The sequence below is a fragment of the Heptranchias perlo genome, unplaced genomic scaffold (assembly GCF_035084215.1).
Source record: "Heptranchias perlo isolate sHepPer1 unplaced genomic scaffold, sHepPer1.hap1 HAP1_SCAFFOLD_198, whole genome shotgun sequence".
Lineage (NCBI taxonomy): Eukaryota > Metazoa > Chordata > Chondrichthyes > Hexanchiformes > Hexanchidae > Heptranchias > Heptranchias perlo.
In genome coordinates this window covers 105,375-126,781 of record NW_027139214.1, presented here as the reverse complement: position 1 = coordinate 126,781, position 21,407 = coordinate 105,375, and the positions used below count along the sequence as shown (strand labels likewise).

The window sequence follows — 21,407 nt, the reverse complement described above, 5'->3', positions numbered from 1 at the left end:
TCGATTCCTTGTCATTGAATTGAAGGGCTGGAGACTCTCACATTTTAAAATTAAACAAAGCTGTTTCACTTTAATCCTCACTCCAGCCAATAGGTGACCCGGCTCCGTCACACTCACTGGTTCTCAGTGTCTGCAGTTATTGGTTTATATTAAAACTAATAAAAGGCGGTAACGATTGATTCTGGGCAGTGTGGTCCTGATGATCAGGGATCCAGAGTCTGGATCTGGTGTTGTCTGAAAGGATCTTTTGATTGTCTGTAATTTCTGAATGTTGCAGTAAATCAGTGCGTTTATAATCAGATAATGAATAATATCCTTAATCCCTCAAACTCCAGTGTGTTCTGTTTAATCAGTGAGCTTTTCAATAGAGGCCGAGATTTAACGGGAAAATCCCATCACAAGATTTATTTTTATCTCGATCAGAATCCTGGGAGTTGAGTTGAAATCTTCATCTCATCAAAATCGAGATAAAGTCTCAAATCCAGGCACTCGGATTGGATTAGTCAGAGTGCGGGGATTGGCTGTTAATGGGCAGTGTGAGTCTGAGGATTGGGCTCGAAGGTCAGGAGCAGAACCTGGTCCAAAATCCATTGATTTTATTTCTCTCCCAACAGGGAGCTGATGTCAGAAGGAGGAGATGATCAATGGGAGAGAGAGTCTTGTCAGGATACAGTCATCACATTGGGTCCCAGTACTGACTGATCAGCGAATAAGGACAACTGTCTGACACAGAGAACAGCTGGGGGGAAAACAGCTGGAATTCAAACACCTGGAACATCTGCAAACACAGCCGGGGAAAACAGCTGGAACCATAACACCTGCACATCTGCAAACACTGTTGTGGAAAAACAGCTGGAATCCTAACACCTGACACATCCGCAAACACAGCTGAGAAAAACAGCTGGAACCCCAACATCTGGAATATCTGCAAACACCGCTGGGGAAAAACATCTGGAATCAGTGTCCAGTCAAAGTCGGATCGTCACAGAACGTTCACACCAGACCTCAGAGTGGAGACCCCCCTGAATCACCCCCAGACGGACCGAGATCACCCCCTCTCTGAGCGAGGGTCCAGTTGGAGCGGAGACCCCCCTGAATCACCCCCAGACAGACCGAGATCACCCCCTCTCTGAGCGAGGGTCCATTCGGAGCGGAGACCCCCCTGAATCACCCCCAGACAGACCGAGATCACCCCCTCTCTGAGCGAGGGTCCATTCGGAGCGGAGACCCCCCTGAATCACCCCCAGACGGACCGAGATCACCCCCTCTCTGAGCGAGGGTCCATTCGGAACGATGCGTCTGTCCGGTTTGTTGCCCCTTCAGGCCCTTTGGACAGCCCTGTCTGTCTCCACACAGCACTTCCCGTCCTGGGGTCACTACGACCTGTGTAAGGCTCAGATTCACTGGGACCAGGGGAGGAGTTGGGATTACATGGCCTGCCAGCCCGAGGCGGAGCTGGTCAGCAGGTTCCTGAGGGTGAGGTTGGATCCCCCCAACAGTACGTGTGGAGAGACCCCGGAGATGTACTGCACGCTGGTGAGTAGAAGCCTTTCACACCCAGTCTCTGTTGTGTGTCACGCTGGGAATGGACGGTCACTGAATGGCCTTTATCAAAGTGAGTCATTACATAGAATTACAGAGAATGTACAGCACAGAAACAGGCCATTCGGCCCAACTGGTCTATACTGGTGTTTATGCTCCACACGAGCCTCCTCCCACCCTACTTCATCTCACCCTATCAGCATATCCTTCTATTCCTTTCTCCCTCCTGTGTTTATCGAGCTTCCCCTGAAATCCATCTACACTATTCACCTCAACCTCTCCTTGTGGGAGTGAGTTCCACATTCTCACCACTCTCTGGGTGAAGAAGTTTCTCCTGAATTCCCTATTGGATTTATTAGTGACGATCTTATATTTATGGCCCCGAGCAGGTGAATATGTCCAATTGTGTCTCTGAACACTGTCCAATATCTCCAGTGGGGGAATATGTCCAATTATATTTCTGAACACCACTGATTTATTATAATGTTCTGTCTCTCTGGGGCTGCTGGGAGACTTGTCATTTTCTGAAGATCCAATTCAGCCCAAAAGGCAACAGACTCGATCCCGATTGGCTTTGCTGTAATCTCCCCGAGTCTGACAATCTGATCTGATTGGGTTTCCGTACGATATAAACTGTCCTGTAATGAAGTCATTGAGATGTAAATTCAGGACTGTTTCTAAATATTAATTATCCTCTCGTTGAGTTAATCATCTCCTCAGGACAACTGGTTCCTTCATCATTGTTAGAGGGAAAGTCCTGAATTAATAATCCGTCATATGTTTCACCAATAATTAAAACTGTATAATTTATTGCAGAACATGTAGTTTATCAGAGGGAATTATTCTCCAGGTCAATTAGTAATCTGTTACAACAATAATACGACTCTTTGAGGTAAATCTTACACCAGTCCCGTATTCCACTAGTCCGGTCTCACTGGGCCCGGGCAGTGTTTCACACACAGTGACACCCGGTCCGGTCTCACTGGGCCCGGGCAGTGTTTCACACACAGTGACACCCGGTCCGGTCTCACTGGGCCCGGGCAGTGTTTCACACACAGTGACACCCGGTCCGGTCTCACTGGGCCCGGACAGTGTTTCACACACAGTGACACCCAGTCCGGTCTCACTGGGTCCGGACAGTGTTTCACACACAGTGACACCCGGTCCGGTCTCACTGGGCCCGGGCAGTGTTTCACACACAGTGACACCCGGTCCGGTCTCACTGGGCCCGGGCAGTGTTTCACACACAGTGACACCCGGTCCGGTCTCACTGGGTCCGGACAGTGTTTCACACACAGTGACACTGTCGGAGGGTCAGTACTGAGGGAGCGCTGCACTGTCGGAGGGTCAGTACTGAGGGAGCGCTGCACTGTCGGAGGGTCAGTACTGAGGGAGCGCTGCACTGTCGGAGGGTCAGTACTGAGGGAGCGCTGCACTGTCGGAGGGTCAGTACTGAGGGAGCGCTGCACTGTCGGAGGGTCAGTACTGAGGGAGCGCTGCACTGTCGGAGGGTCAGTACTGAGGGAGCGCTGCACTGTCGGAGGGTCAGTACTGAGGGAGCGCTGCACTGTCGGAGGGTCAGTACTGAGGGAGCGCTGCACTGTCGGAGGGTCAGTACTGAGGGAGCGCTGCACTGTCGGAGGGTCAGTACTGAGGGAGTGCTGCACTGTCAGAGGGTCAGTACTGAGGGAGCGCTGCACTGTCGGAGGGTCAGTACTGAGGGAGCGCTGCACTGTCGGAGGGTCAGTACTGAGGGAGTGCTGCACTGTCGGAGGGTCAGTACTGAGGGAGCGCTGCACTGTCGGAGGGTCAGTACTGAGGGAGCGCTGCACTGTCGGAGGGTCAGTACAGAGGGAGCGCTGCACTGTCGGAGGGTCAGTACTGAGGGAGCGCTGCACTGTCGGAGGGTCAGTACTGAGGGAGCGCTGCACTGTCGGAGGGTCAGTACTGAGGGAGCGCTGCACTGTCGGAGGGTCAGTACTGAGGGAGCGCTGCACTGTCGGAGGGTCAGTACTGAGGGAGTGCTGCACTGTCAGAGGGTCAGTACTGAGGGAGCGCTGCACTGTCGGAGGGTCAGTACTGAGGGAGCGCTGCACTGTCGGAGGGTCAGTACTGAGGAAGTGCTGCACTGTCGGAGGGTCAGTACTGAGGGAGTGCTGCACTGTCGGAGGGTCAGTACTGAGGAAGTGCTGCACTGTCGGAGGGTCAGTACTGAGGAAGTGCTGCACTGTCGGAGGGTCAGTACTGAGGGAGCGCTGCACTGTCGGAGGGTCAGTACTGAGGGAGCGCTGCACTGTCGGAGGGTCAGTACTGAGGGAGCGCTGCACTGTCGGAGGGTCAGTACTGAGGGAGCGCTGCACTGTTGGAGGGTCAGTACTGAGGAAGTGCTGCACTGTCGGAGGGTCAGTACTGAGGGAGCGCTGCACTGTCGGAGGGTCAGTACTGAGGAAGTGCTGCACTGTCGGAGGGTCAGTACTGAGGGAGTGCTGCATTGTCGGAGGGTCAGTACTGAGGGAGTGCTGCATTGTCGGAGGGTCAGTACTGAGGGAGTGCTGCACTGTTGGAGGGTCAGGACTGAGGGAGCGCTGCATTGTCGGAGGTGCTGTCTTTTGGACGAGACGTTAAACCGAGGTCCCATCTGCCCTCTCGGGTGGGCGTGAACGATCCCAGGGTTACTATTTTGAGGAAGAGTAGGGGAGTTCTCCCCGGTGTCCTGGGCAATATTTATCCCTCAACCAACATCAAAAACAGATGATCTGGTCATTTATCTCATTACAACAGTGACTACACTTCAAAAAGTACCTCATTGGCTGTAAAGCGATTTGGGACGTCCTGAGGATGTGAAAGGCGCTATAGAAATGCAAGTTCATTCTTTCTTTCTTCATGGCCAATGAAGGACTTTTTTTGAAGTGTAGTCACTGTTGTAATGTGGGAAACGCGGCAGCCAATTTGCACACAGCAAGATCCCACAGACAGCAATGTGAGAAATGACCCGATAATCTGTTTTAATGATGTTGGTTGAGGATAAATATTAACTTCCTGCCGCCATATTGGGACCTTAGTTGGCCGGTTTACGCCTGAGAAACGGAGCCTTGTTGTTCGGCCGGTATCTCGTAGTTTGTATATTTTTTATTCTGTAACTGTGTTTTTTACTCGTATCCTCGCTCCTTCTCTCCCAATCTGTTCCCTCTCCTGAACTTCTGTTCTCTGATTCTGTTCTCTGATTCAGTATTCAATGTGAGTGGGTGAGTGAGACGGAAAGACTGCAGGGTGAGAATGGATTCAGACTCTGGCTGTAGAGTTGGTGCAAAGACAGCAATTCCTGCACAGATGCTGCAGATTTTAAAATTCTCATCCTCGTGTTCAAATCCCTCCATGGCCTCTCCCCTCCCTATCTCTGTAACCTCATCAACCCTACAACCCTCCGAGATCTCTGTAACCTCGTCAACCCTACAACCCTCCGAGATCTCTGTAACCTCATCAACCCTACAACCCTCCGAGATCTCTGTAACCTCGTCAACCCTACAACCCTCCGAGATCTCTGTAACCTCGTCAACCCAACAACCCTCCGAGATCTCTGTAACCTCGTCAACCCTACAACCCTCCGAGATCTCTGTAACCTCGTCAACCCTACAACCCTCCGAGATCTCTGTAACCTCATCAACCCTACAACCCTCCGAGATCTCTGTAACCTCGTCAACCCTACAACCCTCCGAGATCTCTGTAACCTCCCCCAACCCTACAACCCTCCGAGATCTCTGTAACCTCGTCAACCCTACAACCCTCCGAGATCTCTGTAACCTCGTCAACCCTACAACCCTCCGAGATCTCTGTAACCTCCCCCAACCCTACAACCCTCCGAGATCTCTGTAACCTCGTCAACCCTACAACCCTCCGAGATCTCTGTAACCTCCCCAACCCTACAACCCTCCGAGATCTCTGCAACCTCCCCCAACCCTACAACCCTCCGAGATCTCTGTAACCTCCCCTAACCCTACAACCCTCCGAGATCTCTGTAACCTCGTCAACCCTACAACCCTCCGAGATCTCTGTAACCTCGTCAACCCTACAACCCTCCGAGATCTCTGTAACCTCGTCAACCCTACAACCCTCCGAGATCTCTGTAACCTCGTCAACCCTACAACCCTCCGAGATCTCTGTAACCTCGTCAACCCTACAACCCTCCGAGATCTCTGTAACCTCATCAACCCTACAACCCTCCGAGATCTCTGTAACCTCGTCAACACAACAACCCTCCGAGATCTCTGTAACCTCCCCCAACCCTACAACCCTCCGAGATCTCTGTAACCTCGTCAACCCTACAACCCTCCGAGATCTCTGTCACCTCGTCAACCCTACAACCCTCCGAGATCTCTGTAACCTCCCCCAACCCTACAACCCTCCGAGATCTCTGTCACCTCGTCAACCCTACAACCCTCCGAGATCTCTGTAACCTCCCCCAACCCTACAACCCTCCGAGATCTCTGTAACCTCGTCAACCCTACAACTATCCGAGATCTCTGAAATCTCCCCCAACCCTACAACCCTCCGAGATCTCTGTAACCTCCCCCAACTCTACAACCCTCCGAGATCTCTGTAACCTCCCCCAACCCTACAACCCTCCGAGATCTCTGTAACCTCGTCAACCCTACAACCCTCCGAGATCTCTGTAACCTCCCCCAACCCTACAACCCTCCGAGATCTCTGTAACCTCCCCCAACTCTACAACCCTCCGAGATCTCTGTAACCTCCCCCAACCCTACAACCCTCCGAGATCTCTGTAACCTCCCCCAACCCTACAACCCTCCGAGATCTCTGTAACCTCGTCAACCCTACAACCCTCCGAGATCTCTGTAACCTCATCAACCCTACAACCCTCCGAGATCTCTGTAACCTCGTCAACCCTACAACCCTCCGAGATCTCTGTAACCTCGTCAACCCTACAACCCTCCGAGATCTCTGTAACCTCGTCAACCCGACAACCCTCCGAGATCTCTGTAACCTCATCAACCCTACAACCCTCCGAGATCTCTGTAACCTCCCCCAACCCTACAACCCTCCGAGATCTCTGTAACCTCATCAACCCTACAACCCTCCGAGATCTCTGTAACCTCGACAACCCTACAACCCTCCGAGATCTCTGTAACCCCGTCAACCCTACAACCCTCCGAGATCTCTGTAACCTCCCCCAACCCTCCAACCCTCCGAGATCTCTGTAATCTCCCCCAACTCGACAACCCTCCGAGATCTCTGTAACCTCGTCAACCCGACAACCCTCCGAGATCTCTGTAACCTCGTCAACCCTACAACCCTCCGAGATCTCTGTAACCCCCCCCAACCCTACAACCCTCCGAGATCTCTGTAACCTCGTCAACCCTACAACCCTCCGAGATCTCTGTAACCTCCCCCACCCTACAACCCTCCGAGATCTCTGTAACCTCCCCCAACCCTACAACCCTCCGAGATCTCTGTAACCTCCCCCAACCCTACAACCCTCCGAGATCTCTGTAACCTCGTCAACCCTACAACCCTCCGAGATCTCTGTAACCTCCCCCAACTCTACAACCCTCCGAGATCTCTGTAACCTCGTCAACCCTACAACCCTCCGAGATCTCTGTAACCTCCCCCAACCCTACAACCCTCCGAGATCTCTGTAACCTCCTCCAACCCTACAACCCTCCGAGATCTCTGTAACCTCGTCAACCCTACAACCCTCCGAGATCTCTGTAACCTCCCCCAACCCTACAACTCTCCGAGATCTCTGTAACCTCCCCCAACCCTACAACCCTCCGAGATCTCTGTAACCTCCCCCAACCCTACAACTCTCCGAGATCTCTGTAACCTCCCCCAACCCTACAACCCTCCGAGATCCCTGTAACCTCCCCCAACCCTACAACCCTCCGAGATCTCTGTAACCTCGTCAACCCTACAACCCTCCGAGATCTCTGTAACCTCCCCCAACCCTACAACCCTCCGAGATCTCTGTAACCTCGTCAACCCTACAACCCTCCGAGATCTCTGTAACCTCCCCCAACCCTACAACTCTCCGAGATCTCTGTCACCTCCCCCAACCCTACAACCCTCCGAGATCTCTGTAACCTCCCCCAACCCTACAACCCTCCGAGATCTCTGTAACCTCGTAAACCCTACAACCCTCCGAGATCTCTGTAACCTCCCCCAACCCTACAACCCTCCGAGATCTCTGTAACCTCGTCAACCCTACAACCCTCCGAGATCTCTGTAACCTCATCAACCCTACAACCCTCCGAGATCTCTGTAACCTCCCCCAACCCTACAACCCTCCGAGATCTCTGTAACCTCCCCCAACCCTACAACCCTCCGAGATCTCTGTAACCTCCCCCAACCCTACAACCCTCCGAGATCTCTGCAATCTCCCCCAACCCTACAACCCTCCGAGATCTCTGTAACCTCCCCCAACCCTACAACCCTCCGAGATCTCTGTAACCTCGTCAACCCTACAACCCTCCGAGATCTCTGTAACCTCCCCCAACCCTACAACCCTCAGAGATCTCTGTCACCTCCCCCAACCCTACAACCCTCCGAGATCTCTGTAACCTCCCCCAACCCTACAACCCTCCGAGATCTCTGTAACCTCGTCAACCCTACAACCCTCCGAGATCTCTGTAACCTCCCCCAACCCTACAACTCTACGAGATCTCTGTAACCTCCCCCAACCCTACAACCCTCCGAGATCTCTGTAACCTCCCCCAACCCTACAACCCTCCGAGATCTCTGTAACCTCGTAAACCCTACAACCCTCCGAGATCTCTGTAACCTCCCCCAACCCTACAACCCTCCGAGATCTCTGTAACCTCGTCAACCCTACAACCCTCCGAGATCTCTGTAACCTCATCAACCCTACAACCCTCCGAGATCTCTGTAACCTCCCCCAACCCTATAACCCTCCGAGATCTCTGTAACCTCCCCCAACCCTACAACCCTCCGAGATCTCTGTAACCTCCCCCAACCCTACAACCCTCCGAGATCTCTGCAATCTCCCCCAACCCTACAACCCTCCGAGATCTCTGTAACCTCCCCCAACCCTACAACCCTCCGAGATCTCTGTAACCTCGTCAACCCTACAACCCTCCGAGATCTCTGTAACCTCCCCCAACCCTACAACCCTCCGAGATCTCTGTAACCTCCCCCAACCCTACAACCCTCCGAGATCTCTGTAACCTCCCCCAACCCTACAACCCTTCGAGATCTCTGTCACCTCCCCCAACCCTACAACTCTCCGAGATCTCTGTAACCTCCCCCAACCCTACAACCCTCCGAGATCTCTGTAACCTCCCCCAACTCTGCAACCCTCCGAGATCTCTGTAACCTCGTCAACCCTCCAACCCTCCGAGATCTCTGTAACCTCCCCCAACCCTACAACCCTCCGAGATCTCTGTAACCTCCCCCAACCCTACAACCCTCCGAGATCTCTGTAACCTCGTCAACCCTACAACCCTCCGAGATCTCTGTAACCTCCCCCAACCCTACAACCCTCCGAGATCTCTGTAACCTCGTCAACCCTACAACCCTCCGAGATCTCTGTATCCTCCCCCAACTCTACAACCCTCCGAGATCTCTGTAACCTCGTCAACCCTACAACCCTCCGAGATCTCTGTAACCTCGTCAACCCTACAACCCTCCGAGATCTCTGTAACCCCCCCCCAACCCTACAACCCTCCGAGATCTCTGTAACCTCCCCCAACCCTACAACCCTCCGAGATCTCTGTAACCTCATCAACCCTACAACCCTCCGAGATCTCTGTAACCTCCCCCAACCCTACAACCCTCCGAGATCTCTGTAACCTCGTCAACCCTACAACCCTCCGAGATCTCTGTAACCTCCCCCAACCCTACAACCCTCCGAGATCTCTGTAACCTCGTAAACCCTACAACCCTCCGAGATCTCTGTAACCTCCCCCAACCCTACAACCCTCCGAGATCTCTGTAACCTCCCCCAACCCTACAACCCTCCGAGATCTCTGTAACCTCGTCAACCCTCCAACCCTCCGAGATCTCTGTAACCTCGTCAACCCTACAACCCTCCGAGATCTCTGTAACCTCCCCCAACCCTATAACCCTCCGAGATCTCTGTAACCTCGTCAACCCGACAACCCTCCGAGATCTCTGCACCCCTCCAATTCTGGCCTCTTGTCCATCCCCGATTTTCTTCGATCCACCATTGGCGGCCGTGCCTTCAGCTGCCTGGGCCCTGAGCTCTGGAATTCCCTCCCTCCACCTCTCCACCTCTCTCTCCTCCTCTAAGATGCTCCTTAAAACGTACCTCTTTGACCAAGCTTTTGGTCTCCTGTCCTAATATCTCCTTCTGTGGCTCGGTGTCAGTTTGTGTCTGATAATCGCTCCTGTGTAGGGCCTTGGGATGTTTTCCTACATTAAAGGCGCTATATAAATGCAGGTTGTTGTTGTTGCTGTTGTTGTTTCTGCTGCTCTGTACCTTTATCGGCCGTCTGACCCTAACCCTGTTTACACTGACGTTCTGTTTGTTGTTGGGAGTGGGGACTGCCTGCCAGGCCCTGGTGTCCTGACTTGTGAAGGCCCGAGGCCTGAGAGTCGTGACCCGAGAGTGACCTCTGCAATCGACCTTCGAACCCGGCTCCACACAGCATGGGGAAACATTTATTATTGGACGATCAGTGAGACCTCCCGGTGTCCCGGCCAACACTCCTCCCATCCAACATCAACACAAACAGCTCATCACAACGCTGTCTGTTGGATCTTGCTGTGCACAAAATGGCTGCTGCGTTCAGCTCCATCAGACTAACCGTGTTTCACCTGTCAGCCTTGACTCAGTGGTGAACTTTCACCTCGGAGTCAGAAGGTCATGGGGGAGTGCAGGGTGAGGTCTGGGGGCTAAGTTGAGGCCCAGTGCAGATTGTCTCCTGTGAAGCAGAGATTCTAGTGATCCTGTTGTAGACACTGAGCTGAGGTTTAAACTCCGTGAGGGCCGAAAGCCCCTTTAATACGGGTTCCAGGATTTGAAATCACTGCATTGCTTTAAAATCTTTTCCTGTGAGCTGATGGACGTGTTTCTCTGGAGTGTCGGAGCTCAGGTTCGAGTTCAGATAATGGGCTATATTTATATAAAAGGCCGCGGTTTCACCCAGTCTGACTCACATTCTGGGCTCCACTTCCCGCAATATCACTAATTTTACCAAAGTCTCTCGACAGCAGAATGAAGGGGTTACGATCAATATTTCAGCATTTTTTTTTTTATTCGTTCACGGGATGTGGGCGTCGCTGGCGAGGCCGGCATTTATTGCCCATCCCTAATTGCCCTTGAGAAGGTGGTGGTGAGCCGCCTTCTTGAACCGCTGCAGTCCGTGTGGTGAAGGTTCTCCCACAGTGCTGTTAGGAAGGGAGTTCCAGGATTTTGACCCAGCGACAATGAAGGAACGGCGATATATTTCCAAGTCGGGATGGTGTGTGACTTGAAGGGGAACGTGCAGGTGGTGTTGTTCCCATGCGCCTGCTGCTCTTGTCTTTCTAGGTGGTAGAGGTCGCGGGTTTGGGAGGTGCTGTCGAAGAAGCCTTGGCGAGTTGCTGCAGTGCATCCTGTGGATGGTGCACACTGCAGCCACAGTGCGCCGGTGGTGAAGGGAGTGAATGTTTAGTGTGGTGGATGGGGTGCCAATCAAGTGGGCTGCTTTATCTTGGATGGTGTCGAGCTTCTTGAGTGTTGTTGGAGCTGCACTCATCCAGGCAAGTGGAGAGTATTCCATCACACTCCTGACTTGTGCCTTGTAGATGGTGGAAAGGCTTTGGGGAGTCAGGAGGTGAGTCACTCGCCGCAGAATACCCAGCCTCTGACCTGCTCTCATAGCCACAGTATTTATATGGCTGGTCCAGTTAAGTTTCTGGTCAATGGTGACCCCCAGGATGTTGATGGTGGGGGATTCGGCGATGGTAATGCCGTTGAATGTCAAGGGGAGGTGGTTAGACTCTCTCTTGTTGGAGATGGTCATTGCCTGGCACTTGTCTGGCGCGAATGTTACTTGCCACTTTTCAGCCCAAGCCTGGATGTTGTCCAGGTCTTGCTGCATGCGGGCTCGGACTGCTTCATTATCTGAGGGGTTGCGAATGGAACTGAACACTGTGCAGTCATCAGCGAACATCCCCATTTCTGACCTTATGATGGAGGGAAGGTCATTGATGAAGCAGCTGAAGATGGTTGGGCCTAGGACACTGCCCTGAGGAACTCCTGCAGCAATGCCCTGGGGCTGAGATGATTGGCCTCCAACAACCACTACCATCTTCCTTTGTGCTAGGTATGACTCCAGCCACTGGAGAGTTTTCCCCCTGATTCCCATTGACTTCAATTTTACTGGGGCTCCTTGGTGCCACACTCGGTCAAATGCTGCCTTGATGTCAAGGGCAGTCACTCTCACCTCACCTCTGGAATTCAGCTCTTTTGTCCATGTTTGGACCAAGGCTGTAATGAGGTCTGGAGCCGAGTGGTCCTGGCTGAACCCAAACTGAGCATCGGTGAGCAGGTTATTGGTGAGTAAGTGCCGCTTGATAGCACTGTCGACGACACCTTCCATCACTTTGCTGATGATTGAGAGTAGACTGATGGGGCGGTAATTGGCCGGATTGGATTTGTCCTGCTTTTTGTGGACAGGACATACCTGGGCAATTTTCCACATTGTCGGGTGGATGCCAGTGTTGTAGCTGTACTGGAACAGCTTGGCAAGAGGCGCAGCTAGTTCTGGAGCACAAGTCTTCAGCACTACAGCTGGGATGTTGTCGGGGCCCATAGCCTTTGCTGTATCCAGTGCACTCAGCCGTTTCTTGATATCACGTGGAGTGAATCGAATTGGCCGAAGACTGGCTTCCGTGATGGTGGGGATATCGGGAGGAGGCTGAGATGGATTATCCACTCGGCACTTCTGGCTGAAGATGGTTGCAAATGCTTCAGCCTTGTCTTTTGCACTCACGTGCTGGACTCCGCCATCATTGAGAATGGGGATGTTTGCAGAGCCTCCTCCTCCCGTTAGTTGTTTAATTGTCCACCACCATTCACGACTGGATGTGGCAGGACTGCAGAGTTTTGATCTGATCCGTTGGTTGTGGAATCGCTTAGCTCTGTCTGTAGCATGTTGCTTCCGCTGTTTAGCATGCATGTAGTCCTGAGTTGTAGCTTCACCAGGTTGGCACCTCATTTTTAGGTACGCCTGGTGCTGCTCCTGGCATGCTCTTCTACACTCCTCATTGAACCAGGGTTGATCCCCTGGCTTGTTGGTAATGGTCGAGTGAGGAATATGCCGGGCCATGAGGTTACAGATTGTGCTGGAATACAATTCTGCTGCTGCTGATGGCCCACAGCGCCTCATGGATGCCCAGTTTTGAGCTGCTAGATCTGTTCTGAATCTATCCCATTTAGCACGGTGGTAGTGCTACACAACACGTTGGATGGTGTCCTTAGTGCGAAGACGGGATTTCATCTCCACGAGGACTGTGCGGTGGTCACTCCTACCAATACTGTCATGGACAGATGCATTTGCGACAGGTAGATTGGTGAGGACGAGGTCAAGTAAGTTTTTCCCTCGTGTTGGTTCGCTCACCACCTGCCGCAGGCCCAGTCTAGCAGCTATGTCCTTCAGGACTCGGCCAGCTCGGTCAGTAGTGGTGCTACCGAGCCACTCTTGGTGATGGACATTGAAGTCCCCCACCCAGAGTACATTTTGTGCCCTTGCTACCCTCAGTGCTTCCTCCAAGTGGTGTTCAACATGGAGGAGGACTGATTCATCAGCTGAGGGAGGACGGTAGGTGGTAATCAGCAGGAGGTTTCCTTGCCCATGTTTGACCTGATGCCATGAGATTTCATGGGGTCCAGAGTCAATGTTGAGGACTCCCAGGGCCACTCCCTCCTGACTGTATATCACTGTACCAACACCTCTGGTGGGTCTGTCCTGCCGGTGGGACAGGACATACCCAGGGATGGTGATGGAAGAGTCTGGGGCATTGGCTGAAAGGTATGATTCTGTGAGTATGGCTATGTCAGGCTGTTGCTTGACGAGTCTGTGGGACAGCTCTCCCAATTTTGGCACAAGTCCCCAGATGTTAGTAAGGAGGACCTTGCAGGGTTGACTGGGCTTGGTGTTTTGCCGTTGTCGTGTCCGGTGCCGAGTGGTCCGATGCCGGGTGGTCTGTCCGGTTTTATTCTTATTATGACTTTTCGTAGCGAGATTTTACAACTGAGTGGCTTGCTAGGCCATTTCAGAGGGCAATTAAGAATCAACCACATTGCTGTGGGTCTGGAGTCACATATAGGCCAGACTGGGTAAGGGCGGCAGGCTTCCTTCCCTAAAGGACATTAGTGAACCAGGACATGATGTTCAATGTCAGCTGACCAACTGAATCCATGGCCTTGTTACTGATTATATCGCTCACCTTCTCTCCCCGGAAAGTCTGTTAATAATTGATGTAAAGTTGCTTCTCCAGAGAACAAAACATGGTTGAGGTTTGATTGAAATACTGAGGGGATAGTGTGAGGAGACGGGAGGGGAGTATTGGTGAGTGAAGCAAACACTGTCGGGAACATCGGAACAGCAGGAGGCCATTCAGCCCCTCGAGCCTGTTCCGCCATTCAATTAGATCACGTCTGATCTGTACCTCAATCCCATTTACCCTCCTTTGCTCCGTATCCCTCGATACCCAACAAAAATCCATCGATCTCAGTCTTGAAAGCTCCAATTGACCCCCAGCATCCACAGCCTTTTGGGGGAGAGAGTTCCAGATTTCCACTCCCCTTTGTGTGAAGAAATGTTTCCTGACATCACCCCTGAACGGCCGAGCTCTAATTTTAAGATTATTCCCCCTTGTTCTGGACCCTCCCACCAGAGGAAATAGTTTCTCCCTATCGACCCTATCAAATCCCTTTATCATTTTAAACACCTCGATTCGATCTCTCCTTAATCTTTATATTCCGGGGAATACAAGCCTAATCCATACAACCTGTCCTCATAATTTAACCCTTTAAGCCCCGAGAGTGCCCTCTCAGTGTGCCCGTGTTTCAGATCAGTCTGAGTGTATAATTTGGAGACCTTCCCTGAACCATCGATATCCGACAAACCATCGATGAGGTATCGAGTGACAGCCGACTACACAACCCACAGGTCTGACAGAGGGAGTTTGGACACACAGGCTGAGCCCTTTAATAAAGCTGGTTTAATCGAAATAAATTCATCTCTTTTTATTCAATCCTCGATTATAATGAACCGAGTTTAACAGAAGAAATTTACAAGGCGTGTTTTTATTTTAATCCATTGTTAATGAAGTGGGACGAAGGCGTTAATTAGACTGAGAGCCAGAGAAGGGTCACCTTCCATAAACAGGCCCCAACAATCAACGCTGTAGAGCACCCCGCGCTCGGATCACCCGGACCCCCTTCCCCCGGACCCCACCCCCCCTTCTCCGGACCTCTCCTCCCCAGACCCCCCTCCCCTGGACCCCCTTCCCCCGGACCCCACCCCCCCCCCCTCCTCCGGACCTCTCCTCCCCAGACCCCCCTCCCCCGGACCTCACTCCCCAACCCTGGAACCCACCCCCCCAGTTATTGAATAGTAACTTTCAAAAGGGAATTGGATAAATACTTGAATGCGAAATATTTGCAGGGTTATGGGGAAAGAACGGGGGAATGACATTCATTGGAAAGCTCTTTCAAAGAGTCGCCACAGGCTCGATGGTCCGAATGGCCTCCTTCTGTGCTGTAATATTCTATGATTCTATGGACTGAGGGACACACTGTGGGGCCTGTTGTTAGACTCACTCCCCCAGTTATATTGTTCACTCCCCCTGGACTGAGGGACACACTGTGGGCCCTGTTGTTAGACTCACTCCCCCAGTTATATTGTTCACTCCCCCTGGACTGAGGGACACACTGTGGGGCCTGTTGTTAGACTCACTCCCCCAGTTATATTGTTCACTCCCCCTGGACTGAGGGACACACTGTGGGGCCTGTTGTTAGACTCACTCCCCCAGTTATATTGTTCACTCCCCCTGGACTGAGGGACACACTGTGGGCCCTGTTGTTAGACTCACTCCCCCAGTTATATTTTTCCCTCCCTCTCACAACCTTCTCTAAACAGACAGCTTTTCCCAACAGAAACCCTGACTGTTGTGTCGAAGGCTCAGTCCAGGCAGGAGTTGGAAGGTCGAGTTATCTCCCTGTCACCCTGTCCCTGTCTCTCCTCCCCTTCAATACTCGTCCAGCTCACTCACTCACACAGAAAGGAGATGAGAAGCAGTCGGTCACTAACACTGTTTAACAAAGGAGATGGGAGATCGGAGGAGGGACTGATTCAATCTCACAACACTTCCCAACAAAAAGCAGAAACTCAATCCCATTAATTCACAAACTGAATGTTTGAGTCAAAATGAAATGGGATGAATTAAATCCACTTTCCATTTCAGTGGATTGTGTTTAAAATGTAAATGAGATGAGCTTCCTCTTTAAACCGGGCCAGGTTTCCACTTTAAAGGAGTGATGATCCTTTGTTGCTGGGTTTATTCCCCTGTGGGTCAGCATTGAGGAGTGGGGCTGTGGACAGAAGCAGGACTGACTGCCGTTTGCTTGTTAATACACGGCCCGTTCTCTGCCCGTTCACCCTTCGACCTCCCGCTGACCTCGTGCCCAGAGTCCACCTTCAGGTCGATTTGGTTCGCGGGTCGATAAACGTGTGTGAAAAGGAGACGGGATAATGTCTGGGCTCACCCTTTCCCTCCTGCATTTTCAGGGTTTCTTTCCACTGACAACAACAACAACCTGCATTTATATAGCGCCTTTAACGTAGTAAAACGTCCCAAGGTGCTTCACAGGACCGTAAATCAGACAAAAATTGACACTGAGCCAAAGAAGGAGATATTAGGTCAGGTGATCAAAAGCTTGGTCAAAGAGGTGGGTTTTAAGGAGGGTCTTAAAGGAGGAGAGAGAGGGGGAGAGGTTCAGGGAGGGAATTCCAGAGCTTAGGGTCCAGACAGCTGAAGGCACGGCCGCCAATGGAGGGGCGAAGGGAGTGGGGGATGGACAAGAGGCCAGAATTGGAGGAGTGCAGAGATCTCGGAGGGTTGTAGGGCTGGAGGAGGTTACAGAGATAGGGAGGGGTGTAGGGGGGAGGGGTTTACAGAGATAGGGAGGGGTGTAGGGCTGGAGGAGGTGATAGAGATAGGGAGGGGTGTAGGGCTGGAGGAGGTTACAGAGATAGGGAGGGGTGTAGGGCTGGAGGAGGTTACAGAGATAGGGAGGGGTGCAGGGCTGGAGGGGGTTACAGAGATAGGGAGGGGTGTCGGTCTGGAGGAGGTTACAGAAATAGGGAGGGGTGCAGGGCTGGAGGGGGTTACAGAGATAGGGAGGGGTGTGGGGCTGGAGGGGGTTACAGAGATAGGGAGGGGTGTCGGGCTGGAGGAGGTTACAGAAATAGGGAGGGGTTTGGGGCTGGAGGAGGTTACAGAGATAGGGAGGGGTCAGGCCATGGATTTGAAGAAGAGGAAGAAAATTTTAAAATCAGAATTAAAATCACTGATGATTGAAATCTGAATGTGGGAAGCTTTGCCACAAGTGCTGATCGATACTGAATCATTTATAGTGTTGAAAAGGTCACTGGGTAAATACTGAGAGAGGAATTAAAAAGTGTCCGAGAGCAGGAAAACAGGACCATCGAAAACCAGCCCCAATTGGGGCCGAAATTCAGCCCCGGCAGAACGGGCCAAACACTCGCCTCCTGAGTTAAAATCTCCGTCTCCAATAGAATGGGACCGGGGATGAGGGAATTCAGGTGTGGAGAGACTGGAGAAGCTGGGATTGTTCTCCTCAGAGCAGAGAAGGTTAAGGGGAGATTTAATATCAAGATGGGTTTTGATGGAGTGAATAAGGAGAAACTGTTTCCAGTGGTGGGAGGGTCGGTCACCAGAGGACACAGATTTAAGGGAATTGGCAAAAAAAACAGGAGGGAGATGAGAATTTTTTTAACTCAGCGAGTTGTTCTGATCTGGAATGTGCTGCCTGAAAGGGCGGTGGAAGCAGATTCAATAATAACTTTCAAAAGGGAATTGGATAAATACTTGAAAAGGAAACAATTGCAGGGCTGTGAAAGAAAGGAAGACGGAGAGACTTGTGTTTCTATCACACCTTTCAGGACCTCAGGATGTCCCAAAGCTTCACAGCCAATTAAATACTTTTTTGAAGTGTAGTCATTGTTGTAATGTAGGAAAAGCAGCAGCCAATTTGCGCACAGCAAGATCCCACAAACAGCAATGAGATAAATGACCAGATAATCTGTTTTAGGTGTTGGTTGAAGGATAAATATTGACCGGGGAGAACGCCTCTGCTTTTCTTTGAATAGTGAAATGGGATCTTTTACGTCCACCTGAGAGGGCAGACAGGGCCTCGGTTTAATGTCTCATCCAAAAGACGGCACCTCCGACAGTGCAGCACTCCCTCAGTACTGCCCTGGGAATGTCGGCCCAGATTATGGAGCTCAAGTCTCTGGAGTAGGACTTGAACCCACGACTGTCTGACTCAGAGGTGAGAGTGCTGCCCACTGCGCCAGTATAACCCCGTGCTGTGACCCCCAATATTCTGATTGTTTAACAGCCTGGGAACATTGTGCTGATGGTTTCAGTGACCTGTCCACTCAGACCCCGAGATCTCTCTCCTGCTCCAACACCTCAAGTACATTCCCATTTAGCACATAATCCACATCAACCTTCCCTCTGCCCAATCTCATGACCTTACATTTCTCTGTATTAAACTGGATTTGCCATTTCTCTGCCCATTGATCGAACTTGTCAAGATCCTTTTGAATTTGTTCCCATTGATATTCATCATTTTCCACTGCTCCCAAGTTGGTATCGTCTGAAAATTTGGACACAATTCCTTCCTCTAAATCATTTATAAAAATTATAAACAGCGGCCCCGACACTGAACCTTGTGACACTCCCCTGGTAACTGTCGGCCAATCAGAGACCTGCCCGTCCCCCACTACTCATTATCTACCAATCATATCCCAATCCAGTTTAATCCATTCCCATCTGTCCCGTGGGCTCGGACCTTATGTTGTTGCCTATTATTTGGGACATTGTTAAATGTCTTCCTGAATCCTGGGGAGACAACATCCACCGTCTCCCCCGATCTACTCGGTCTGTCATCTCCTCAAAGAAATCCAATCAATAAGTCAAGCACCACCTCCCATTGTCTCGAATTAGCTCATGTCTCACAAGATGACCCTAATATTATCCCTCCCAATCCTTTCAAACACTTTCCCAACACTGGAAGTAAAGCTTGTGGGTCTGTGATTCGATGGTTCATCCCTCGTCCCTTTCTGGCACTCACATTTGGGATTTTCTTTTTTTTAATTTATTCGTTCATGGGATGTGGGCATCGCTGGCGAGGCCAGCATTTATTGCCCATCCCTAATTGCCCTTGAGAAGGGGGTGGTGAGCCGCCTTCTTGAACTGCTGCAGTCCGTGTGGTGAAGGTTCTCCCACAGTGCTGTTAAGAAGGGAGTTCCAGGATTTTGACCCAGCGACGATGAAGGAACGGCGATATATTTCCAAGTCGGGATGGTATGTGACTTGGAGGGGAACATGCAGGTGGTGTTGTTCCCATGTGCCTGCTGTTCTTGTCCTTCTAGGCGGTAGAGGTCGCGGATTTGGGAGGTGCTGTCGAAGAAGCCTTGGCGAGTTGCTGCAGTGCATCCTGTGGATGGTACACACTGCAGCCACAGTGCACCGGTGGTGAAGGGAGTGAATGTTTAGGGTGGTGGATGGGGTGCCAATCAAGCGGGCTGCTTTATCTTGGATGGTGTCGAGCTTCTTGAGTGTTGTTGGAGCTGCACTCATTCAGGCAAGTGGAGAGTATTCCATCACACTCCTGACTTGTGCTTTGTAGATGGTGGAAAGGCTTTGGGGAGGTCAGGAGGTGAGTCACTCACCGCAGAATACCCAGCCTCTGACCTGCTCTTGTAGCCACAGTATTTATATGGCTGGTCCAGATAAGTTTCTAGTCAATGGTGACCCCCAGGATGTTGATGGTGGGGGATACTGCGATTGTAATGCCGTTGAATGTCAAGTGGAGGGTGGTTAGACTCTCTCTTGTTGGAGATGGTCATTGCCTGGCAGTTATCTGGCGCGAATGTTACTTGCCACTTATCAGCCCAAGCCTGGATGTTGTCCAGGTCTTGCTGCATGCAGGGTCGGACTGCTTCATTATTTGAGGGCTTGCGAATGGAACTGAACACTGTGCAATCAACAGCGAACATGCCCATTTCTGACCTTATGATGGAGGGAAGGTCATTGATGAAGCAGCTGAAGATGGTTGGGCCTAGGACACTTCCCTGAGGAACTCCTGCAGCAATGCCCTGGGGCTGAGAAGATTGGCCTCCAACAACCACGACCATCTTCCTTTGTGCTCGGTATGACTCCAGCCACTGGAGAGTTTTCCCCCTGATTCCCATTGACTTCAATTTTACTCGGGCTCCTTGGTGCCACACTCGGTCAAATGCTGCCTTGATGTCAAGGGCCGTCACTCTCACCTCACCTCTGGAATTCAGCTCTTTTGTCCATATCTGATCCTCTGGGATTTGGTCCGAGTCTCGTCAACTCTGAAAAATATCCACAAGACTCTCAATCGTTTGTGTCGATTCCTTCAGACCCCTGGGATGAAACGTATCAGATCCAGGAGCCTCATCTCCCTTGAGCTTCAACAACCTCCCCAACATGTCCTCTCCACATTTCCCCATCTACATTCACCTTTAAACTGGACCCCAATTCTGACCTTTCTCCCCCCATTTCTTTTGTAAACATTGTTAAAAAACGAACGGTTAGAAGCTTCAGCAATTTCTCTATTTCCGGACGTGACCTCCCGATCGTCACAGTTTGTGACTGTGTGTAAATTTCAGGCTCCCGGTCAATGACTGACTTTATTGTGATTGGATTGTTTTGTGTCTGTAACCGTGTGGAGTCTGCTGTGTGACGGAGTCACGCCAGATGGGAGAAGAATGTGGTATTTCTGTTTGTCTGGGATTGGTTTGATGGCCGTCCATAGGAATTACTGGAGGGGAAAAGACCGAGGTCGATCTCGTTCACCTTCTACCATCCTGGTAATCACATGATCCAATGGTAATGGAGTTATTGACCAATCACAGCAATCAATCTCTATCAATGCGTCTCCAACAGACCCAGACATGAGGTGAGGAAAACCCCCAGTGGGGGAGAGCTTTGGGAACCATAGGTCCAAAGTCCCCTGTTCCTCCCGAGCCTGTTACACTCAGCACACGTCATGTCTCAAATTACTCAGATACTGGATCACAAAATATTATTTCTGAATGAAATCGATGTAATTTGTATTTGAGTGAATCAATACTAACTGTTCCCACCGTCTCCCTGGGGAACCTGTTCCATAGATTGACCACTCGCTCACTGAAATATTGTTCCCACAGATGAGTTTTGAATTGACCCCCTTCGAGCGCAGGCCGTGTCCTCGGGTTCTACTGTTCTGGACAGGGTGAAACAGCTGGTCATGGTCGACATTATCCAGTCCCTTTAGAATCCGAAACACACCAATCAGATCACCTCTCAACCTTCTCTTTCCCAGTGAGAATATTCCCAATTGACATAATCGCTCCTCATAATCCAATCCCTCCATCCCCTCAATCATTCTGGATCCTTTCAATAGCTGCAATATCCTTTTTGTACTGTGGTGACCAGAACTGCCACGGTGTTCTAACATCTGTACACAGTGTTCTAGCATCTGTACACGGTGTTCTAACATCTGTACACGGTGTTCTAACATCTGTACATGGTTATTCGAAGATCTGTACACGGTATTC

The 21,407-nt window shown here is 51.3% G+C and overlaps 1 protein-coding gene across 1 annotated transcript in view; it reads left to right on the top strand.

The window, feature by feature from the left end:
- Positions 1–1,173: 1,173 nt before the first annotated feature.
- The window catches only part of LOC137309968 (netrin-G1-like), a 61,755-nt gene continuing 41,521 nt past the window's right edge, over positions 1,174–21,407 (top strand). The window contains exon 1 of the mRNA XM_067977965.1: positions 1,174–1,536. Within this exon, the coding sequence (XP_067834066.1) occupies positions 1,294–1,536 (243 nt within the window). The 5' untranslated portion in view covers positions 1,174–1,293. The remainder of the gene's footprint in view (positions 1,537–21,407) is intronic.